Source organism: Apteryx mantelli, chromosome 1 (assembly GCF_036417845.1).
Source record: "Apteryx mantelli isolate bAptMan1 chromosome 1, bAptMan1.hap1, whole genome shotgun sequence".
NCBI lineage: Eukaryota > Metazoa > Chordata > Aves > Apterygiformes > Apterygidae > Apteryx > Apteryx mantelli.
In genome coordinates, this window is record NC_089978.1 from 23,034,184 (window position 1) to 23,058,822 (window position 24,639).

Below are 24,639 nucleotides of genomic sequence, written 5' to 3' on the forward strand. Positions count from 1 at the left end.
TAAAAGCTCCACCTGAAAGATCAGCCCTTAAAGAACTTAGAAGCTGACAATATCAGTCTACAGGATTGAGCCTGAATTTCAGAACATGGGACAAAATGCACAAATAAGCTCAGCATGACCAGATGAATTTCAGCCTCCTTAGAAAGTGCATAGATTACAATATCCTACTTCGATGTTTGCTCAACATGTATTTTTCAGTCATCCAATCCGCCTAAGTGTTCACAGTGTGCCTTTGATATCTGAGCACTTAACACAAACCTTGCTGCAGCAATAACATTTGGGAGGCCTGGGAAATTCTGAACTTTGAGGTGAACCAAGAAATGGAAATAAAAGCTTGGACATTGAAAGGAGGCTGAATGAGTCTGCAAGCCCAACTATCCTGCCAGCCTTTGAACTTGCCAAAATATTTCTGATGAAAAGACTTCAGCAAAAAATGGTGTTTTGTTAAAGCTAACGTGTTTCAGACACATACTTTGTAACACAACTTTGAGCAGGAAGGACACATGCATACCTTTCAGATGCAGCAAATCAGGTCCCCTGCTCTGTCAGAATGATCAGAAATGAAAAACTTTTCTCAGTCAGGAGCAGTAAGTTGAATTTCCGACAACTTTGACAATTGCGCTAGCAAGCAGACATGTATGTGCTCTCTGCCTCATTCCTACAAATTTGCAGAACACACCTTTCTGTTTGGGTGAACCCTTTTGGAAGGTTTTGCTTTTGTTCCAAAGAAAATAAAATTCAAACCTCCTTACTTAAATTACAGAATTTAAATCAACATCCTCTGTTTAGCAATACTTTTATTAATACAAGAAGCTGCATGTACATTTACTTCCAAGGGGTACTGTAGGAACTGTCTGCCGGGAAGAAGACAAGCACAATGATGGTAGATGCCTATGGCTGGGACAGTAACAAGGATGATTTTTGCCTGAATGATGAAGAGTTCAACCCCAGAATCAGGTTAAGTAGTTTGTTAAAATGAATTAGGGCTGGGAAGTACTGTAGCTGTTACTGAAAAAACAGCAAAAGAGGGTGTGACATTTTTTGCTTCAAAATAATAAAATAAATATGGCAGATACATTTTTGCCTCACAGAAGAGATTCTGTGGACATAAAAAAAATTTTTTAAACTGCATAATAAAGTTTTATAAAACACAGCTGAGCAACTTCAGCTTTGTACATTATTTAATTAAAGCACGTACAGTAAAAGTAATGGGAATGTAAGTTTGTACTGATTTCCAGAAAATAGATTCATTTGACATACAATGTTCCAAGAGCAAATAAACCTTGTAATGCAATTCAGAACAAATACACATCAAGTTACTGCAGTCCTATACATGTACATCAGCTGTCAACAGCCAATTCATCTGCTCTGTAGCCATAACACTTGATTTACAACATGTGTAACAGCACACAGATGGTAAGATGCACAAAGCAATGTACGCAAGATAGAATGTTACAAAACACTAGTCAAAATAAAATATATATGCAAGTCGTCCCTAGTATTTACAACAAATAGTTTTAAATTAGAGCTCATTCAGGAGGCATCTCCTACATACAAATGCCACACATTTAGAAAAAAAGGAGAAAGGCAGTCAAAGAAAGATATTGTATTAGTTATGGCTAAAGACCTTTGGCTCCAAAACTCTGTTATGATTATTTTCAAAAGACAACTAAAATGTGGAACATTCGAGTAGTCTGTCTTTGAACTCCTTTATTACACTGACCACTAAAACTCAATGTGAAATTTAGCATGGCAAGAGCCACTTGTAAAACAATCTTATTATTTTGTACATCAAATGCTCTGAGTTAGATGCAATTATGGTTTGGCATTATCCTAACCAAGTAGGAACACAGTTGAGGACAATTATGTTTTACTGCATCTCATGCTTAAAGTCTGAGGTTATCTGCTCAGGAGGCCATCAGAAAGGCTCTGGCTGTGCTTTATCTAAATGAGGCACAACTGTGCTTAGTAGTTGCCCTAGAACAGTTGATAGTAACTTAAAGCTTGTGAAAGTAAGAGGAAAAAGATCAGCTGTTGCATTCACGCTTTTCTGATGATATGCAAATTTTGTCATCAGAAGTAGGATCAAGACTTTTGAGTTTTGCTCAAGGGAACAGTTGCTAAAATACAAACTTTTATGTTTTATTTGCAACTGTTTTCTCCACAGACTCTAAAATCAGGCTGAACCTCCCAGTAAATATTTTCTTTAATTGTTGGATAATGGAATTGAGTGTTTTCATTTAACTACAATTTGTTCAAAAGATTATGGTGTAGTCTAAATTTGTCCTGTCTTGTTATATTTTATCAGTCTTCCCTGCACGGCCAGCACATTCCCTGACCAATAAATAAAGAACCCAATAAAATGCATATCATATTGGTCTCCTCTTAACCTGTTGCAAAATCAGATTGCAAATAAAGACACTGAGAATATTATAAACAACCACATCTACGTATAGGATATTATATGTAAAACTTTCCTGAGTAATCTGCACAATGAAACACTTGCTTTTCATCTCTCTGAAATTAAGTTCTCTTCAGAAGAAACCTGACACATCCCAAACCACATGCCAACATTTCTGTTCATTTTTAGGGCTAAGGCACCAGCACTACTATACGGAAAGAGCCTTTGTGGGCACTGACATGTCAGAAAATACATCCCGAAACCTATATTTTTTCCAACAATCCCACAGGACCTAGCCCTCAAATGGAGAAGGTTTTATCAAAGACAAGTATGTAAGTAAGTGTGGATCTCATAATGTCTTCAGGCCCACTGAGCATGGCAGAGAAACCTGACCAGCTGGGAAAGCTGTGGGGTGTGCACTGCAGTACAGCTTCAGACCTTTTTAAAAATCTAGAACAAATCTTTCAAAATGTGATTATGAAAAATTCTCCACTTCCATGGTATGTGCACCACTTTGGTTTGCAGGCCTGAACATGGCAAGTACCCAGAAAAATGGGTATATAAGAAACACTTATAAAAGGGTTGCTCATTTAAGAGGAAGAACATGCATCCATGCCTTCATTTGGAAGTCCGTTCGTTGTGTTTAAATTGAACATTTAGAATTATCTTTCAAAAAATTCTGAAAGGAGATGGCTTGTTTTAAACATCAAAAGAAATACACAGCCCAGCCAGCTGTTTCACTAACTTTCTTGTGTACTTTCTCTAAACTGGATCATTGAAAAAGTAAATGTATATTTCCAGTTCTTAGTTGTTCCAGGTCATCTTCCATCACTATGGAAAAGCACAAGCAAAGAAGTTCACTGTGCAGTGAACAATACAATTGAGCATCACCAGACTTCGCATCATTGCTGAGCTAGCTATATACACAAGGCATTTGAAATGTACAGTTGTCAGACATCATTTAAAATCAAAACTATAAACCTGGGCTTTGCAGAAGTTGCCACAAAGTTATCAAATCACAAAATCATCAGACTAGTGGGCTCCACAACACTGATGATAAATAAAAACACAGAGGTAACAATAGTAGTAGGAACAAATACATGTTTAAAATAAGGCTTTTTTTACATTGTTAGTAAGATGCTTGGCCTCTAGCCCCTTTTTGTTCTTCATATATTACAGATTCATGACAAAGCTGATCGTGTCCATTGTCAAACAATACTCTTGGATCTGTCTTTATCATCTGATAATGCCCCTAATCAGCAGCATATGATAAAATATTTGAAAGACATTCATAACAAATCAGTTCTGAAACATATGGAGTCTTTCTTTCCTTCCATATTAGCAACAGTCTTGACATCTTTAATGAAAATTATCAAACAGAAATGATCAGTGCTGCATAAGTCAAGATCCTGTTTCCTCCCGGTGGCTTTTTAAAAGTTATTCTCCCAAGTCAATTTCATGTCATAGGCAAATTAGGGCAAATTAGGTATTGCAGACGCTAGCCAGAGCTGACCTTAGTCAAGACAGGTCCTTCCCCTTCCAATACAAAATGATGGTTCTTAGACAAAAATCCATTTCTGATCCACACAATTTCTCTGTCTATTCCAGTAAGGATTTCTCTTTCTTTGTGAAGAAACAACTGGTCAAAACCCATTGTCAATTGACTGTGTATAAGAAGCATAGATTCAGACTGCTTCAGGAACTTAATGGAGATTTATAGTACCATTCATCCATTTTTTAAGTGAAGCTGTATGAATAGGGAGTACAAAGTGTGAGAATTATGTAACACAGACTATAGTGCCAGCAGTCTCTCATACTTTCTCAACTCTAACTTTGTACATTCACATTATCTCCATTAAAAAATAAAAAAATACTTTTTACACTGAGAAATAAGCATATCAGAAGTATAAAGAAGCATCTCCCAGACTAAGAAGTGCACAGAAAGTGATATAAAAGCTCTATACTGAAGAGTGTACATGCATATGGTATATTGCTACGACTGAAAGTAATCAGAGAGGCCGTGGGCTCCTCTTGTTTTAACTTGTATGCAATAAATGCACAAATCTTTATAGTCCATTTTGCACTCTGTTCATGTTTCTACATGACAGAACAAAATTTCCCTGTTCCAATCTGGAATATAAGGCCTTGTGGGACTTTCTCCTGCCATTTGGCAACTTAATAGAAAAAGACAGGAAGGATTAAGGTCCGCCAAATTCTGCAACAGTACATCAATCATATGGGATCTCTCCACATGATTTTAATGGGTGGTCCCTGCTCAGTGCTCCAAAAGGAGAAAACTCCCCTAAGATTCCCTGCTGATATACCCTTAGGGAAAAATTCCTCCCTAACCTAAATTTGGCCATCAGTAGAAGATCAAGAAAAATGAAATGTTACAATGACCTGAATAATTCCATCATTTTTTGAAGATAACTAAGAAACAGAGATCAAATACTGCTGCTTTAGAACAACAGCAGTTTGTCTTCATCAGAAGGGACTTTGCTCTTCATCAGCAATGCTCACTGACACCACCAACATTGCTTCCGAACACTGGTGATGAACTTCACTCTTCTTCCAGACAAAGATGGTATTTCTGGCTCAAGGGAGCCTAAGTTTTTCCCTCCAAAACTGAGGATTCACTGAGCTCAAATAAGCTTAACTGTGTCTCAAAGGTTCTTCTCCGGAATAACTCTCCCCCCATGCTGGTGTCCTTCCAAGGCCCTTAGCCTCTCACTTCTTGAACGGGGTGAGTTTGTTGAAGGTGTGCCAGAAGAGCGATGGCTTCCGCTTGGGCTCTGCCAGGGCAAAAACCTGCTGCTGCGGGATGCTGGTAGGCACAGTGATGTGGCGCTGATGAATGGGATGCAAGCTTTGGTGTGGAGGAGGCATAGGACACCCATTATAGCTTACACCTGCAAAAGGAATGGTTTACAGACGTGTATGAGACACCTAGCAAAGTAACCAACACAGGGAAAAATTAAGCACAATAGCAGGGGACAAATCCAATGGTCAGTAAAGTCAGTGTGAAATCCATCATAATCTTGAATGGAAGCACTACTAGATGTTACCCTTTCTAATCTCAGACTTCTTTGTTGTTGCTTTGAGTTGGCTTAAGAAGGAAAGAGAATAATACCAGTACAAATAACATTACAGAATTATCAAAAAATAAGCAGCTGTTTCACAAAGCCTGGCAATATTGTTTGCACAGGCACAAATTTTGTTATTTCAAAGGAAAAACACTTAAAGTACAGACTGCCATTGTAGCCAACTCTTGGGTAAGACTGGGTAAAATATTACTAATGGCAAAAATACATTTCTTCAATTTGGAGAATACTTTTCCAGTCTAATGTTCTCAGACTTTGGCCTTTGTGCATTCTGAACATAATCTCCTGATCTCTATTTCCAGTCTCTCCCTGATAATCCAGACAGGTTCATAATTCACTATTATTTTATAGGCATCCAGTGACTGATAAAGAGAAAATGCTTTAATAATATTGATCACAAGAAGCAGAAGACTACCTAATACAAACTCCTTTTCTCCTAAATTCAGACTTAATCTGTTCCCAGTTGCTCAGTTTATTCACTCAACACACCAGAAATTTAGGCAAATTTGACTTTAAGACTGAAAAGAACAAAATCACATTTTCTGAGAGAGAAAAGGAACAAAAAGCTTTTTTTCCATTTTTCGCTAGTCCATCTCTATGTATATTAATAAAATTAGCAGGAGGATAAAAAGAAGCCATCTAAAGTGTGTTATTATCAATACAGCAACATGTGGCTTCCAGAAAGAACACTACGATATTTTAAACAGAAAGCACAGAATTACTAAAAAAGAGCAAGCTGTCAGACTAAGAGCAATGGAAGGAAACTAACTCTCATTTCTAACTTAATCTCTGCACACACTTTCTTACATCCTTAAATAAACCACTTGCCCTATCTGTTAAGTTTCTTCTCTAATAAAGAGATAATACTGACTTGCCTGTCTGAAGGAGACTGGGAAGCTGATTCAGCAGATAGTTTATAAAGGTATTTGAAATTGAAATACAGGCTAAGGGAAATATTTGAATTCCATCTAAACCAATGCAAATTTTTAAAAAGATAAAAAACTCAACCATAGTCAGATTGTATTACTTTCTAATATAATACACAGCAGAATACAATAAGAATGTAAAGCAGTTCTTAAATACCCACCTTTAATTTTTCCATGCCTTGATTTTCGGGCATTCTGCATGGCTTGTTTCTTCTGATTTTCTGAGATTTCCATTCCTATGTCAAAGAGCAAATAAGGGCACTGGTATAAAAATACTGTATCTAATAGTTGATTACGTTAAATTAGAACTGGTAAATAAACTATTTTAACAATTTTTTAGTCATTTTAAGTAAATCTTAATAGTAATATACCCTAAGTTTTCAAAAGCATGTTTTACTTTGTCAAATAAATTTAAAGATTCAAACTTTTTCACTAGGATAACAATAGAAACATTAACTAGCCAATAGATTAGTGGGAAAAGCTTGTTTTTCTATTCCAGCAAATGGTAATCACTGGGGAACTAACTAGCGAAAATGTTCTTTTTATAGATAACTCCAGATAACTAGAAATGAAAAAAATGTAAATTAACACTTCTGGAAGCTACGTGCCACCAAGTAGTAGATAAAAAAATGCAGAATCTGTTTCTCTTTTCATTCACTCTGAGCTAACTTGTGTTAACAAACTGAAGTCATTGGTATTGCAGTAGTGCAAATTTGGTAAAAAAGAAAACTAAACTGTTGATACATTCATGTTTGAAATACCCAATCTTATTGCAATCTTCACCTTGCTCAATAAGAGGAAACTACCTATATTTCTTCCACATTTTCATTGCTTACACCCTCTGTGCTTAATGAGCTCATTTGCTGATCCATATGGAATAAAAGATTTGATTTTAAAAGCTGAAAAAGCTTTCTGTGCACTGAACAAACTCCAAGGTATTATCTCAGATTGAGCCTTTACTTAAGTCTGTGCTTTTGGCTGGCATAAAGCAGGAATTGTCTTTACTTTGCACAGTCCTTGAGTGAACAAGATATGAGATGGACATCCCTGTCCTACAGCACGTTGCGTGTGTGCCAATGAAGAGCGAGGAGTTTCCAGTGTCAGCGCAGCAGAAGGCTAAGGAGGGCATGTTGCCTCTGCTCAGAGGAGATGGTGTCACCTCACCTGCCAGGCACCGAAGCAGCATCTGAGGCGGTTGTGGTTGCATCACACCAGGGCTGCCTCCCTCCCAGCCCTGTTTCTCCTTTACTTGTCTCATACTTGTATGACTGACATGATGCTACAGTATGTGGTCAACCCTGAGCAATTTAGTGTCATGTCATAGGGGTGACTGACATGTGCCGAGTACAGGGAAGCCAGACATCTGCTATGAAAGGTCGCTAGGCGAGTGGTGTGAGCTAGGGCGCAAGTACAGGCACTCTAGTTTCCTCTCCCTGTGCACAGGACACGTGATTCACGGATATGCTATGTTAGCACAAGCAGAAAATAGGGCAGCACAGAAACTGCAATGCAAAGTCAGAAGAACAAAGCTGCTGGTTGAGTTCCATTTTGTATTTTCCTCCACTCCTCTATACTTTTTAAATTCCCTTTACTTTTTTTAGCCTGAACTTATAAAGAAGTTATTACAAATCAGCAAGTATATATAATACAACAATGTTTAGCTATAATTTTGGGGTTGCAGAAGTTTATTCTCTTTTATTCTGCAATTTTTTCCTTCATAAGAACAAGGAAACAGCCAAAATTTAAAAAAAATACTTAAAAAAACAGAAAAAAGCAATTTCATCAACAAAGTTCAGACCATTTTCTTAGGGTTACTATTAGTGGTTTTGGAGAATGATTTTTTGGCTATGGCCTTTTTTCACATACATTCATAGAAGCTAAGAAAAGTTTGATATGGTTTGGGAGACAATGACCCGCACCAAAGCATCTTTGAAAATAGAAGTAAAATGCCATTTGCAATTCTGAGTTTGAAGAGCTGTTCTTTGATGGTTAGAGGTTTCCTGTCAATTCGAGCAAGATTGCTTATAAAACCAACAAGACAAATTTAAACCTGAGGTTGAGAATACTGGCACCTTTCCACTGGTTTTGGCTAGCAGAAATGTTTAGCTATGCCAAAAAAAACAAATCTGGGTCTGCTGTGTAATGGAGAAAACATCCAAGCCACTCACTGGGACTCACAAGACCAGATGGACATTGGCTACTACAACTCAATTATCTTTCTTTTGGTTCAAGATACTGACGTGAGAACAGGTACCTTAAATCTGAATAATCAGTTGTTACACTTGAAAAGCGATAGTTTCCGGAAGGCTGGATTTTACACAGGCATTCAGGGATATAAAAAGCTGCATGTGCTTATGTGACATTATAGGAAATAAATTTTCTCATCATACAGTGATTTTCTTCATTATATCGCACAATGCCTTAAGAACAGAAAGCAGTGTGGACCCTCCCTTGCAATACTTGCCCTCATCACCATGGAAATTTGTGACCTAGCCCTAAATAAGGGTTAGTGCTACTACTACTAACCTCACTGTTACCACTGCTGCTGCCGCACTGTTGAAGCGCCACCCTTTTTGAGGGTGATCTCAAAAGGGGTGACCATCCTGATTTTCATGATGTCCCAGTAGAATAATTATATTTAGGGTTGTAGCTGCTACACCTTTGCAGTTTCCTCATGCTTGGTGTTTTCTGGTGGAGCACCACCTACAAGGAATGGTAACACACCATTGCCTGCACAAGACAGACCTGTTGCTACCATGAGCAGGTACGAGTGTGAATGTCAGAAGCATCGCAACACAGAAAATTTGGGTGCCCAATGTGCTCTCCCAGTACTCCAGAGAGGAAACATGGCAGAAAGAGGTGTAGATACAGATTTGTAGAGCTCAGGAAAGCTCCTCAGAAACGATGAGGAATGGAAAATGATTGCATTTTATCTTCTTTTGCTCAGCCCCATTCAATAAAGTGCATATTCAATATCTGGAAGATAGGTGTGAGCCATGGAGCTGCAGAGACAGGAGAAGAGGAATAGGACAGAGGGAGGAACGTTGCACTTTGTGCAACCAGAGTCTCCCTGCCCTTCAGTGTGACTGACCTACTGTTCTCATTGTCCACTGGAGCTGAGGCTTTCAGTAACTTTGTTATGACAAGTGCGATAGTTTGGACACTCATCACTGGATCCTGCGCGTTGCTTTATTACCTTCCAATCATCTTCACCCTTTTGCAGTAGCCACTTTTTAGAGTTCTGTTTAGGCTAATTGGGAAACGCAGCCAACACCCATCGCCCTGAGCACAAACTGTGAACAAGCTCTGCACAGAGCACATTGGGAAAACCATCAGTGTTGTGCCCCACAGGTTTCTAATGCCACACGGGGATGTCCAGCACAGGAGAAAGTTTGTTTTAAAAAGTTTGGGGAAAGTTTAAGTGTGGCTGCTTCACTGTTTATTCTGGATACAAGATGACTGGGGTTAATTGCAACAGTTGGTGCAATGGAGAAAGGTAAAGACTGGTTTTAGAATATGGACTGGTATAATTTGAAAGTATTTCCATTATTATTTTTGGATTTTTAAATGATGGCTTGATCATAAAGTTTATCTTTATGAACTAAATGAAACATAACTTCAGAGCCACAAACGAATAATGCCCAGCAAGACACAAAATAACAGCCTACCAGCTATCTACAATATATTTGGAGGAGGCCTTATTTTTGTCATATTTACAACAGCATCAAACAAGAGGAAGCCATTAAAATCAGCAGTATTCACCTAAGGGTTATTCCTGTCTTCGTATTTCTTACGAACAGATGTTTTGAGTGAACATGAAACATGAGATTTGGCATCTTTTAAAAATTTTAATAATTTCTGAGTTACGTCATCCATTTCAGAGCACTACAGATTTTAACCTGCTGTCATCTAAAACCTGAAGAGTGCTACTTATGAATTCTGCCGCTCTCTTCCTCTTAAAGGTAATGTTATAAAAGGGAGAAGTTCTTGTGCAGTCAGCACACACACATGCACACAAACTTGCCTTACTGCTATAGAAACGCAAAAAATAGTTTTATGTTATTACCATTGCTTTTTGTTATGGGTGTTTTCCCAGCGAAATTTTGCTGGACCTTTTGTCACTGACCGTATTAAAAAGAAGCTATTATATTCAGCATGAAACTATGAAAGTAACAATTTTAAGTAGCAATTCTAAACGTATGTTCACAAAAACGTTACTGTCCCTAGACTGCTCCACAGGCTGTGGGACTAAAGTTGACCCTAGAATTTGCAAGATCCTAACTTTTTTCCCTGTTCACACAAGGTCGGGGTTTTGTTTCCCTGTAAATTGCCTGATGGTGCTATTCTTTGGTCTGTAACTAATGACATTATGCAGCTGTACTGGTATCCTGCGCACAGGAGATGCCATTATATAACATGGACAGCACAAACCTACGACTATTGCTGCTTGGCTTTATAATAAAGTGTCTCTTAAGAATAGATGTTTGGGGCCAACGATTCATACAATAGCACTGGGATTTTGCATGGAATTTTATTATTAACTGTTTTTTGTGAAGTGAATCTTGTCATATCTCATAAAGTTATGAAGTGTCTCCATAAAGTAGCAGAATCACATCGGTTACGCTTGTGTCATGGATGTCAGAGCCAGCTGCTCTGAGCCTTTGCCCCTCGATGACAAGGAAGACACACCTGAGCAGCCCTCATTTACACAGCTGAAGTTCGGGTCTGGTAAGAAAGAGACAACAATCCCAGAGGGTAGAGTATGCACCTGCACTGAGCGTGAAAGGAGAAAAGCAAGAATGTTCCCCTTCGTTGTTACAGCCTTTGAGAGGAAAACCTTGCACTTACCCATTTCTTTATCTTCCTGAACTCTCTTCCTTTCATTTTCACAAGCCTCCATCCATCTCTTCTTATCCTCTTGTTTTTTTGCACAGAACAAATGAATCTCTTCTGTTGCTCTGTTTATAATCTTAAAAGCATTCTTGACATTAATGTTAAAGTCTTTGTCTTTGCCATCTTCAGTGTCCACAAGTTCCATCTCATCCATGTCCATACGATCCTTATAATACAAGATGTCCCTTCTCAGCAGGTCTTTCTTACAGAACACAAGCTGATGGTCAAAAAGGAAGAAAGTCCTCTGCTGGCTTTTGCCTTGCTTTGAAATTTTAGTCAGTTCTCCTGAGTGGATCAGTTCTGAGCTTCTGGCTAACACATCTGGTCCCTAAAAAAATACATATTTGTATATAGTAGTAAGTAAATAATATTTTAAGATCTTACTGGGTGCCTAACCATTCTCATTTTACTAATTAGTCTTATGTTCATTAAATTTTCTTATATTTTTATTATTAGATTTGAAAGTGTCTTAGAATGGAGATAATCTTGCACAACCAAACTCAGTGAGTGTGATTCTGCTCTTCTTTATCTCTGCATAAATCAAGAGGAAACTCTAATTATTAAAGTAAGTGATGCATGTTCAAGTTCTGATAAAACTACCAAAAGTCAAAACAACAGTCTACAGCTCTAACATAAAAAATCCATTTTGTCATTTTCTGCATGTCAGTGTTATCTCAAGTGCATGTGTACATGCAATATCTGCTGCTCTTCCTGAGTAATGAACAAAGTAATCAGTAAAACAATCACTGCAAATGAGGCAACTGGACTTTTAACTGAGCAATGACCAGTTGAAATGTGGGCACCATAAACTCCCTGCACAGCAAGACACATCCTCCAGAGGACAGGAGGTACCGTACACAGGACCTTTGCCCACGAAAGGGACAGGCCGACACTTACCTCCCAGTCTACTATAGATACTTGCCAACGTGCGATCTTGTCTATGCTTTCCAGTCTTCGCTTTCGTTCATTGATCAGGCACGCTACATTCTTCATAGCCTCATATGCAGCTTTAATGTCATTATAATCACTGTGAAATGTAGGCACATTTCAAAGATCACTTATGCAGTGGATATGATGCAATTACTAACTGTAACATGGTGCTTAAAGTATATTAGCCTGCACTACCCAATAATGCCTCTTCTCAGAGTACTTAAATAAGATAGATAGCTGATTCTCAGCTATCTTGAAGCTCATATAGTAGTCTGCACAATTCAGTGCTACTATATTGCTATGCTTTGTCCAGGAGCAAATTACTAAAGTAGTGCAGGGAGGCAGAGGAGGTAGATTTATGAATCGGAACACTGGCCCTCTAGAAAGCAATGGTAAAACCCTCATTGACCTCAGTGACGCATACATTTCACCAAAGGAACTTGTTTATAAAGAAGATTTTAGAGGGAATTTATTGGAAAGGTCATCCCTTTAATCGTGTTTAACACCTGTATTTTCTCCTTCTGCTTCCCAATGACTGAGTCAATGAACGTGAACAGAGAACACTATGCAGGAGGGAAAAATAAGGAAACCAACCTCAACAGGGCGAGTGAGGGTCTCAAGAACATGAGCACCAAAGAGAATAATTACAGGAGGAGATGCTGACAGTGACCTGTTTTCACAGTGTGTGAGAGCCAAGACGGCCTCCTCCCAGCTGCTCCAGGATGACTGCAAGGCTCCTCATGCTCCTGCCTTCCTTCCATTGCTCTCCTCCCCTCCCTCTTTCCCTGAACTCCTCACATACGTTTGCATCTCCCCTACTTGTAGGCAGGTTTTGGTTCCCCTTTTTAAAGCATCCATCTCTCCTTCACCTTCCTCAAACGGAGTGTCTGAGAAGAGGTTAGGAAACAGACTTATTTCTTGCCTTAGAGGCCCAGCATAGCAGCTGCCTCCCCTCCTTTATCAGAACAACTCATAAATGGAGCCAGAGAGAGAAAACAGTATGAGCTAGAAATAAATCCTGTAAGGAGGGTCAGCCTCACTGGCCTTTTTATCTGCTTCTGTCTCAGTTCCTATTCTCATCTGCTGCTGCTGATGGAAGCGCTTCCCTTCTCCCCTGCGTGTTACTCTCTTCTTATTTATATCTCTGGAAACTCTTTTCTGCCACGCTGTATACAAAAAGTGAGATTAACAATAACAGGATCCTCCTGATGTCAGGGAGATGTCCCACAGCGTGACTGCATGATATTAACACTGTTACTCTCGCCCTTCCTTATCTCAGTTCCTTCTTTCTTTATTGGTGTGTACATAAATCCTCACTGGTTGCATAACCTGTGGCCTTCACGGCAGGCTGTGCACGTTGTCTTTAATCATCGTATGAAAATAAAACAATAGACCATCACTCTAAAGCTACAAAAACAAGCTGCCTGGAGCTTTACCAAGGCTCTGCAAGAGCGTGGGCATGCGTGTTTGTGAGCAGCCATGTGTGCTGAGAGCATGTGTGTGTTTGAAGGCATCTCCGTACGTAGTGCCACCAAAGAGGGAAGCAAGCAGTACGAGGGGAAGGTGGTCAGACCTTGCTATCACTGTATCTACATGTTTAGGAGTTCACTGAATAATCTTCCTAAAATTATGAGCACTGAAACAGCCACTAATGCTAGTTTTTACTGCTGGGCTTCCAAGTCCCCCGCAGAACTGAATAGAGGCATTACACATCTGAATGTCAGTAATTCATACCTCCTTGACTACGGCCCCTAGCAAAAATCCCACTGTTTCAAAGGGAGTTTTCTCAAGGTTAAAAAAGTGCAGACTTTGGCCCGTGAAACATTGCTTCAGGCCACATTTGGACTTTGAGCACGGGGGTCACAATGGAACGTTTTTCTTGCGGTTATATAAGTTAAAAAGGCAGACATTTAAAGATAAAATCTTAATTTATTCATAGAGCGAATCAACCCATGGGTATACTAGAAAGGCTAATAACCTGCAACTTCAGTGGAGAAATTCATTTTTATCCCAGCTGAAAATCTAATGTCTGGGCTTTACTGCAAACAAATATTTTGCAGCAATGGAAGAAGACTAAGTTTCCCTTTATCTTCTAGCATCCCAAGCTTTCTAGCAGACACCAAACAAAAAACTATTTTCGTAATAAAACTGGTCACTTGAATTTCAGTTCAGCTTTGGCTGGTTCTGGGTTGTTTGTATAATTACATGGCGTGTGATGGGCGAGTGAAGAGTTAACAGGACTGAAGTCTGTCAATTGATATGCAGAAGAACTGACAGCACCAGAGCTGATGTGCGCAAAGCTGTTGAACAGAGGACTTAACAGGACTAAAGAAGTCTACCAACCGATATGCGCAAGGACTGACATGCGCAAGGCTGCGGAATGGCAGCATTAACAAGACTGAAGAGGTTTGCCACCTGGAATCCGCACGGACCGCCGGGGAGGGGAGAAGCAGTACGGAGGTGTTGTGGTCTTGCCTCGCTAGCAGGGTCCTCCCGAGCAGACAAACAAACAGTCCTGTGATTGCGAAACTTGCTAAAAGTCAGCAAAAGCAGTGCTTGCCCAGAGCCCCAGCCGATGGGAGCTAGGAGAGTTTGAGCAGGGACAGGAACGTGACCTGACCATCCTCTCCGGCTGGACCGTGAGCATCCCCCCCCTCCCCTTTTCCTGGGACGCTGGGTGAAGGTAACTCCTCGAGGTTGAGAGTCCTCTCACTAGGAGAGTGAACAAGAAAGCTTTCAAGCAGGGATAAGCAGTCCTTCCAATTAATAACGCAGTAATCGACGGTTTAGGGTTATTCTTTCTAAATTAGTAACTGATGGTTTTGTGTTATCCTTTCTAAATTAGTAATCACATTATTTTAATGGATGTTACTAATCCAAGAACTTGTGTGAGGAAATAAACATCTTTTTTATTATTATTATATTACTGTCTCAGTCGTTGCTATCGAACCTTCATAGCATGACAGTGTGACAGCGTGGAAAGTCATTTGTTTCTTAAATTAACAAAAAGTCCTCAGAATCAAAATCAAATTCTGAATTTTAGATCGTATGGTAACAATGTGTCTCACACACACTCAGAATAATGCCTATGGTTTTCTGGTCTATGATAATGCTTACATAACTTAATACCCGAAAACAGTATATGAGTTATATAGGTTAATTGTGTAACAAGAGTCAGTGTGTTAGTCACCTAAATGGAAGAATTATTATATTAATAGTTTCCCTTTTCTGAGAAGCTCTTTTTTTCATGATACATTTCCTATTCTGTTATGGTCTCCACCCAGATTTATTATTTTTTCTGATTTTCATTATTTACAATCAGTGATAAAGACCCAACTTAGGCAGAGATAAAGGGAACACTGTGCTGTGTTCTAGTGAGGGTTCAGTTCTGAGGGACTGGGATCTTCATACCAAGTTGACAAAATGACTCAGATAGAAAGAAGTCTACAAGGAACAGATAACAAGGATCCTCATAGCAAATTTTTATGGGGGTACTAAGGAAATTCTGGGGTAAATCAGGAGGGGAAGAGACATCAGGACAATTAAGAAGTCAAGAAAGCTGAATATCAGGAATATCCCTGGGAAAGGGTACACAGGGCAAGGAGTAAGCCGGAATGTGGCAACAAAGTAAATCCTGAATATGGATGACTATCCATACGAATCATGACTTGAGTCATGGTCAGATGATCCCAAAATATTCTGTATGTTTTTGGGATGATGAGTATTTGTTGTGAAGTTATCGGGAGCTTTGCTGGAGGATGTCCCTATCATTAGAGGCATTTTTCATTAGAAGATAGCAAGAAAGAATGTATAAATACCTTGGCATCTGAATAACCACAGTTTGCTAATGTTTTCTTACAAAATTCTTTTAAGTTACTTGCTCTCTCCCTTTATTGATCATTCTCTCTTAGCTTTTCCCCCTCTTCATTCTCCCTATGTTCCCACATTTTCTAACTACATCTTTTCACTGGGATTAAGAAACTTTCTTCCTACAACATCTTTTTTTTCTGCAGTGTTTATTACTTTTAAATTTCAAAGAAAGAATTACAAACTCACTCAGATTGCGTTTTTGTTCTAAGACCCTCTTTACCTTTTCTTGTGTCCTAAGTTTACGCAGCGTCCCCCTTTCTTCTATATATTTCCCTCTTCATTTCTTTGGACACATAGGCATTCTTCACTCTGATTTACAAAACCCTCCTCAGCGCCTTTTTCCTTCTCCCTCTCTTGCTTATTCCTCATTCTCTGGCACCCTGCCAGTCCCCCCATACTACACTTTAGATACTATTTTTGTTAATATTTTGATGGTTCCAAGAGGAACACTTGTAGTATAGCAGACAGTGGGAGTTTTGTTCCTGACCTCAAAAGGCTCAGTGTTGTTCAGTGTTGCCTATTTCTGTCAGAAAGCTTGAGTAATTAGGTGTTATTACTGTTTAGGATTTATCTTTTTAATCCTCTCACCTGTGCTCCTGAGTGGTATATTTGAGCAATTCTGCAAGCTGCAGAGGGTATTTGCAGATTTTCTGAACAGGCGTGAGAAGAAAACCATCAATGGCAATGTCAATCATCTGCTGCAGCAAGCGACAGGCCTCAAAGAAGTGGCGGTATTTGCCCTGTTTCATTAGCTTGGAAAGTTCAATGCAGGCACTGGGATGATTGTTACAATACTCTGAATAAATAGCAAAGCCTTCTTGCTACAAAAAAAAAAAAAAAAAAAAAAAGTCAAAGCTTTGACTAAAGTATTTGTCTATAAAGATTGACAGATTTTTTGTAACATCTACTATATGCAGTTATATTAATTAATTAATTTCCTAAATTGTTTCCAAAATGAATAAAAGTCAGGTTTGAAACTACACAGAAATCTACTTTGTAGTGGTTAAAACTGTGTACCTTCTTTGTATGAACACAAAAATAGAGGCTCCATTGAGTCAGAATAATCAAACTCACTTTAAAAAGTCCTTTTCTTTAGGGAATCTTGGAAATTAGAAAGCCTTGATGGCTATGGCTTCAGCAAGTGTCTCTCATGGACTCACAGAGCCTTTCCCCACCACCTCCTTTCCTTGTTTTTTGTTTTTTGGGTTTTTTTTACACAGTTTTTGCATGCCTATTTAAACAATTTGAGAGTGCTGGACATAGTCCAGCTCACCTGTGATCACTATAATTTTGAAAAGGAAACTTAAATGTGTACAGAGATACATTCTTACTCAGGGATGAGGAGAAATCTAAAACATTTCAGTAATTCTTTAATTGTAAACACTCTGAATTCTAAAATGCTATCTATGCATAGTTTAATACTTGATAAGTTAGTAAAATCACCTCCTTATCTGGTAACTTAGCTTTTTCTTATCATATTTTGTTCATGTCATAAATAAAATGAATTTTTGTGACATACATGTTGAAGAAAGCATGACCCTATTTCACTTAGATGAGGTTCCTCTTTGTTGTACTGCTTCTCAAGATCTTTCAGAAACTTCCTTTGGAATTTGTAAATATCTTCAATGTTCCCAAAAATGGTGCTTAACTGCGCCGCAGTGAACATTCCTGTATGTTTGCGACACTGCCGAATATAACCCTGGAAATGAAATAAGAGAACCTCTTTTTATCAAGTCTGAAGATATATAAACAGGTTCTACTCTGAACAAGCCCATTTAAATTGGCAGGAATTAGATGCCGTGATCTCAGGGCAGGTGTCTGGTTTCCAACCCTGCACACAAAACTGGACGTGCAATTTCAGGTTTGTGTTCAAGTGTTACACTACCGGTTTTTCTAATCCCACCTCTATTTCACAGTACAGTAGATGAGTCAGAGAACCAGACACCTTCAAAATATATAAAGCTCATTTGCATCTTCCTGTTTTCAAGCCAGAGGGAGGCCTGGTATAAGGCCCCATGTGTACTACTAGTTTAGCTGTTGTGCTTTTTTTGTAATTCACTTGTGCCATAACAGTTCTTCTCTATGTGAGTAAGAAGAAATCCTAAACAATTAATATAAAGACAACTTCTGCCAAGGCTAACATGCTGATTCCTTAGCGGTATGTAAGCAGGGCCCAGTCTAAGCCAGAGAAGCAAAATTAAAAACATGTTACAACACATTCAGCATGCTACTGTTTGGTAAAATCCATATCTCATTGTCAGGAGTTAATAATACTGGCAAGACTGCATGGAAAAACATGATCACTTTCTCCACTTTTTTCTCTTTACCTGTAAGGACATCACATGGGTCCAGTTCACTTCATTTGTATCCAACCTTAAGTAGCTACCTAGCCAAGTCCTCCAGTTTTAAAACGCCCTCGGGCAAATTCTGCTCTGCATTCAGTAATCCACATTAGATCGTATCAGTATTCACATAGCTACGAGGTGAAGGAAAGATCGGGGGCTCTAACGGGCTCAGATACTCAGCAGCAGCTGCCACACGCAGCCGCAAGTCCTCGATCCCTGTTGCTGAAGCGAAGGGTGGAGGTAGGACACAGTGCAGGAGCTGCAGGTCAAGGAACATCTACTCTGCTCATATTCTCGTAGCAGCTACGGCGCCTGGGTACAGATGGTGCAAAGGTTAACTGCTGCACCAACAGTTATCTGCCAGGTTCCTCCGTCTGGCATTTCTCAGGCAAGCTTCTCCCAAATCTCATTGGGTGCAGACAGCAGAAAAAAGCCTGCAGCTGCTCCAGTGAGGCTTTCCAGGAAGCAACTCTGAATATAACTGGCGCTGTTAGGAATAGTCCTGTCTTCTCCACAACCATCTGCTTTGAGAGCTGTGCAGCAGCTATACTGTATATAAGCTAGCTATCGGGTTTACTGCCATTCAGGAGGGTGACGCCAACAAGGAAAATGATCTGTGTAGTTCTTGTAAATGTGGACTGCAGATAATTTTTTGAACTTAAAGTATTTTTCTGGGTATACTACCAGTTTTATGATCCTGGCTGCACCACCCCTAGTGATTCATTCTTGTGCAGAGCTTGCAAATTTGGATTAGCATCTGCAGTATCTTTTCTGACTCAGTCTTACTTGAGTGTATTTTCAGCCTTATGTCCTGCTTACACCACCCTACTGATTCACTGTGAGGAAAGCAGACCATCTCTGCCCCACAGGTTGAATGTGGAACACCATTTCCCCACTTGGAAATATGTGCTAGCTCTGGTTTACTAAACTCAGGTATGTCAGCTTTTAAAAAAGAGTTAAAGGAGAAATATATTAGAGAAGTTTAATAATTAATATCAGTTTAAGAATTAATAGTTCAGTAAAATATGAAAGTCATGTCCTAGAACCCAGGTAACCATGGCAGAGACACACCTGTATGTACAAATTCCTCTGTGATCTTTCAGATATCCAAGCAAACTTACTCTAGCAGAAGTAAAGAGTGCATCTAAATGACAAAACTCACATTTAATTTTTTTAAGAATAGCCTGCAAAGTAACAAGAAATTTTGTCCTTTGTTTTTCCTTTTTTATTCCTTCAAAATCCATTAAAAAAGGTCTGATCTAAAAAACCACACTTTTGTCTTCTGATATTAGAATTTAACCTTTTGTCTACCTTGTTTTCCATTAAAGAATCTTATGATGAGTGGTGGACTAAAGGATGACAACATGACAAATACAGAGAGAGACCCAGCAAACTGAAGGTAGAAGGAATGTTTTGGCGGCTACTTAGCACCCTTCCAAGGGCTTTTATTAATCACAAATACAGCCCAAATACAGGTCAGTTGCATCACAGTCCATTTCAGAAGAAGCAAACTTCAGTGAAAGTTTTAAGAAGCTCCTAGTCCAAGTGTGGTCCTCTAAGAAAAACTGAGCAAACAACAGAAGAAAAACACTGTGTTCCTGATATTTTATAGTTCAAACATGGAAAGGGATTAAGGATTTCTTCATAGCTACTAAGCTCCCAGCAAAAATCACTAGCCAAAAAATTCTCCTTCCAGCTTACATTCAAAATGTTTCATCTCTGAACTATAATAAAATTTACTACTGAAAATTTTCTATCAAAACCAAGTGATAAAAAGTACTAAATAAACTGGACCTCCTCTCTCTTATGTTTATGGAGATAGTGGTCAGATAAGCAAAGCACTTTTTCCATGCCAAAAGTGGAATGTTTTTTAAAAAGGAAGCGGCGCCTTGTGGCAATCTACAGAGAAGAGAGACAGAACAGTGCACAAGAAGGTTCTCACTGGCAGCCTCACATGTGCAACTGGGATTATTTTGTTAAGAGAAACCACTTCGGTTCTCAACTCATATGGGAAGTTTTGTTCACATTAAGTCAGTAGAACACCCCCTAAAGCACGTACCTCACAGATGTCCTTGAGATGTTTGATATAGACTCGTTCTGTGTTCATAATTTCCTGTATGACATTGGTCCTCATCTGATCCTTGTTTTCTGCCATCTTCTGACGATGCTTGCTAATATCTGCATCTTGTTCTTCATCCTGGATGCTACCACAGTTTTCTGGCAGTTCTTCCTGATTAACTCGCAGCTGCAGTCAGAACAAACAAGGCAAACTAGAGTAGAGCAGCAAAGAGTTACAAAACGTGACAATACTGTCGCAAACTTCTTACAGTTAAGAGAGGACTTGTTAGAGAAATGTTCCCATTCCTACTTTATCGAGAGGGTTCCACAACAAGATTGATCTCATTGTACTCATTGGCTATTCAAATAAAGTCTTGAGATTTCTGTCTAGTTGATTAAATACATGGCTTTCTACTGACAGCATCTCAGAGACACCATGTTGTGTTGCCTGTATTTTTTGTGAACCTACATTTATTTCTCATCCTAACTAATAGTGTATGTGTAATTTTGTCCAAGTCAGCTTACAGGCAAAAATTTCCAAAGTGGCCAAGTCACTCAAACGCTTTTTAAATAGCTTCCCTCTGCCCCAGGTGCCTATCTGTACAATGTGGATAACAGCACCTCCTTTTTCCACTTTCGTCTGATTGCCCATTTTGTTTGGAGACTTACGAAGGGTAAAGGCAGGAACCATCTCTTGAATTTTGTGCAGTACTTAATACAGCATAGCCCAAGTTTCATTAGGATCTCAAAAAGTACTTTAAATTAAATTATAAAATACAGTTCAGTTTTAGATCCCTCAAGAGTTATACTGTCATAATCTGATAGAGGTCTAAGGAGTTCACTGTGAACCAGATTCCTACAGAAAGCTGAGATAATAATTTCAACACTATTTTACCAAGAAATCCCTGCAGTATAAGAAGAGAATGGCATGCAGCACAGCTTTCCCTACTCCCTTATGAAAGCTGCTGTGTCCTTTCTGTGTACATTGATTGCTTCTGGTTGAGTTTTCTGCTGCCCTCATTTCTTGTGAAATCCCTTTGGTTACAAAAGGACTACACAAAGAAAGAAGTGAGACTAAAAGGTGTCAGAGGAGCTAAAGAACCTTGGGGTCTGATTCTTTACTGCTTTTTCCCCTGTGAAGTCATTAGGAGTCGCAGCACTGATGTTCAGATGCAAAGATGTTAAGGATCAGGCCCTTCATTTAAATTTCATGCCATGGTCATTGCTGTGTTAATTCTGCTAGGAATCAAATGTGACAATGGTGCAAAAGAGTGCAGAGTTACTAACCCTGACAAAGCTAGCTGGAAACCAGGCTTCCTTGTCCTCATTTCTTCCCCACCACCAGTCTTTGTTGGAAGCTTCTAGGACTCTAATGACATCTCCAGCTTTGAAGCCCAGTTCTTGATCATCCATAGTCACATGGTCCCAGAGAGCTTCTGCATAGACAATGCTGCCATCGCTTATCAGCTGAGATGGGAAGAAAAAGAGTTTGTGATGGGCAAAGGATAAACAATGAGCTACTTATAAACTACTAAAAAGATCAAAATGCATCACTAAACCCCCCAAGATTAATCCCATTACAGGACAAAACCAAAACTCTGGATTTTCAGAAATCTGTACATACATTTATTAGTCTGAGAACAATCAGAATCCCACATCATGCCCATTAGCTGAGCTAACTAGTTAAGCTCCCAGATTAGTCCTAGTCAAGATGCGAAACTGTATTGTCATGCTCTTCTCTTGGCATCTATCTGCTCTTGGGCCCCGTTAGAAACCAGATGCTGTGGCTGGTGGATTCTTAGTTATGATGGTTACAGTCACCACGCTTTTTATTAACATGAAACCTCATATCTGCGGAAAACACATGCTCCATCCCTACAGTACTGCAAAGATTCACCATACCAGATTGTAACCCAGAATCTTACCTCATTAATTGCTAGCTGTTCTCCTCCAGGCTGCAGGTATCTCGGACTGGTTTGGCAGAGATCCTCATAACTGTAATCTTCCTCACTGCCATTGTCATCCACCAAAGCTGAAGATTCAGTCCCACCATCTGCAGCAGCTAGAACAAAGGTGGAACGGTTGTTTGTTTAATCATTTTTATACCAGTGCACATTCATAAACAGTAAAAGTAGAATCACTTAGGAATTGCCTTTGTTCTTATGAATATAACAGCAAATGTATATGGGAACAGAGCTCTCAGGAAAACTGCTTTTCAGTCCTGATATACTTTTTATGTTTCTTTGTAAAATCCTCATTTAGCATATGATGAAACTGAGATATTCTCCTCTTTTGTGTGTGAAAAATAGAACTACAACCATTTTTTTTCCCAGGGTAAATCTAAAACAATCTGAATCAGAACAGAGGTATTAATGCAGTTTCCCACGTTGTAAATGTGGGAGCTGTAATAGGCCACCAGCAGTCAGAGGGGCTGTTTTCAGTTCCCCGCATGGTGCTGTGACGTTCTCGACATGTTTTCCCCAGGCCAGACTGTAACTGGCCCCCCGACCGCGGGTAACCATCAGAGGGGTGGGCAGCCCAAAAAGCAGTCACTACTCCGATCCAGGTTCTCCCAGGTGTCCTATATGCTGAGGAAGACTTTGAAATCACTGAGAGACGGAGTGGACAGAGGGAACAGGTAGTGCAGGCTGAACATGACAGAACTTCCTGAAAAAACAAATTGTTCTAATCACCCCAATCATGAAAAATTTCTTGGTTTGACAACTGTACATTTTCTGACTGCAAAAGTAACTTTGTAAAGAAATACGGGCCAGAACCAAGATGAGTTTCATCTTATTTATGCATCCACACAGACCAAGAGGAACGCTGTTTAAGTGACTAGCACTATGCAAACCTGAAGTTACTGTATAAAATTTCATAAAGCCCATTAGGGACTACATCACTAGAGGCAGATCACCTTTGGCTATCTCTGCACTGGTAAACGAAGAGTACCAGGCCAAATAATACTGACTCATGTCCACACTGCTCAGTGTCAGACCCTTCGGTAGTAGGTTTGCCTTAGAAAGCCAGCTGTAGGGGTCCAAAACAGAACTGAGGGTAAGCTCATAACCAAGAAACATTCATAACCAGTGGTCCGGTGGTGGAGTTCACTCTCTGGTCCTCCTTTATTCATCCCAAATGACATATTCCTACAACCTGCCCAGGCTATCAATACCAAATAGTTTGAAAACCACACAGTGCTCAAAAATAGTTTTAATTATGTTGAATCCAATCACAAATAAGATTCACAATGGGCTACTAGCACTGAACTCCTTTTTTAACGGTTAGTGTGTCCCAGAATGAGTTCCCATGCGGCCTGCGGGAGGGAGCACAGTGTCTCTCTCCTTTCCCAAGTGAAGGGAAGGGATCTTTAAGCTGAATTCTTTAACCTCCCACTTCCACTTACCGCAAGGCAGAGCAGCAGGGCTTTGACCCTGCCTCTTCTCTAGCCTGTTTTAAGCCTGGGTACCGGCTATGTGCCTGGCTCTGAACTGGGCATGTGTGAGATGACTCCACACATCTACACAACTGTAGGTGCCTACACACACTGTAGCATACCAGTTATTTATCATATACGTTTACCATATAGGGAGAAACATTTCAACCCTCTCCCTGTGGGCGCTTATAGCACAGCTAGCATCTTTGCTCATTTTAGGTATTAATTTTCAAGAGAAATCAAAGCTGTCTGCAGCACAGATTAACTAAAACACTGAAAGAATTTTCTGTTCTTTAGAAGAATCTTCTGTTCTTTATATAAAAGAACATGGTTATTACACAACTCCATTCTGTTCCTCAGCATTTTAAATATACACTCACTTTAATGGCATAATCTATCTAACCAGAGAGGATGCTGAATTCCTATTAAAGAAAACAGATTTTCTTCCCCAAAAGGCTCCCAAATCTGAACACAGATATACCTTTAAAATACTCCTGTAAAACTGAAAATCCTTTATTTAAAACCTGCAAAGAAACAATTCATGAAATCAATTTTTAGCTTACAAATCGATACAAAATTTCATCGCGGTGGTCCTTTCTACAGCCCCAATGTAACATCAGTACTGCCTCTGGGTTTGTTGCAGTAAGGATGGCACACCAAAATTTCCTGATTCATTTAG

The 24,639-nt window shown here is 39.4% G+C and overlaps 1 protein-coding gene across 1 annotated transcript in view; it reads right to left on the bottom strand.

Annotated features, from left to right (window-relative positions):
- Positions 1 to 818: 818 nt before the first annotated feature.
- The window catches only part of SPATA13 (spermatogenesis associated 13), a 52,368-nt gene continuing 28,547 nt past the window's right edge, over positions 819 to 24,639 (bottom strand). Inside the window, exons 4-12 of the mRNA XM_067290482.1 lie at positions 22,450 to 22,586; positions 21,812 to 21,991; positions 20,526 to 20,711; positions 17,641 to 17,820; positions 16,710 to 16,942; positions 12,219 to 12,348; positions 11,277 to 11,649; positions 6,590 to 6,664; positions 819 to 5,310 (exon numbers count right to left, since the gene is read on the bottom strand). Of these exons, the coding sequence (XP_067146583.1) occupies positions 5,129 to 5,310; positions 6,590 to 6,664; positions 11,277 to 11,649; positions 12,219 to 12,348; positions 16,710 to 16,942; positions 17,641 to 17,820; positions 20,526 to 20,711; positions 21,812 to 21,991; positions 22,450 to 22,586 (1,676 nt within the window). The 3' untranslated portion in view covers positions 819 to 5,128. The remainder of the gene's footprint in view (positions 5,311 to 6,589; positions 6,665 to 11,276; positions 11,650 to 12,218; positions 12,349 to 16,709; positions 16,943 to 17,640; positions 17,821 to 20,525; positions 20,712 to 21,811; positions 21,992 to 22,449; positions 22,587 to 24,639) is intronic.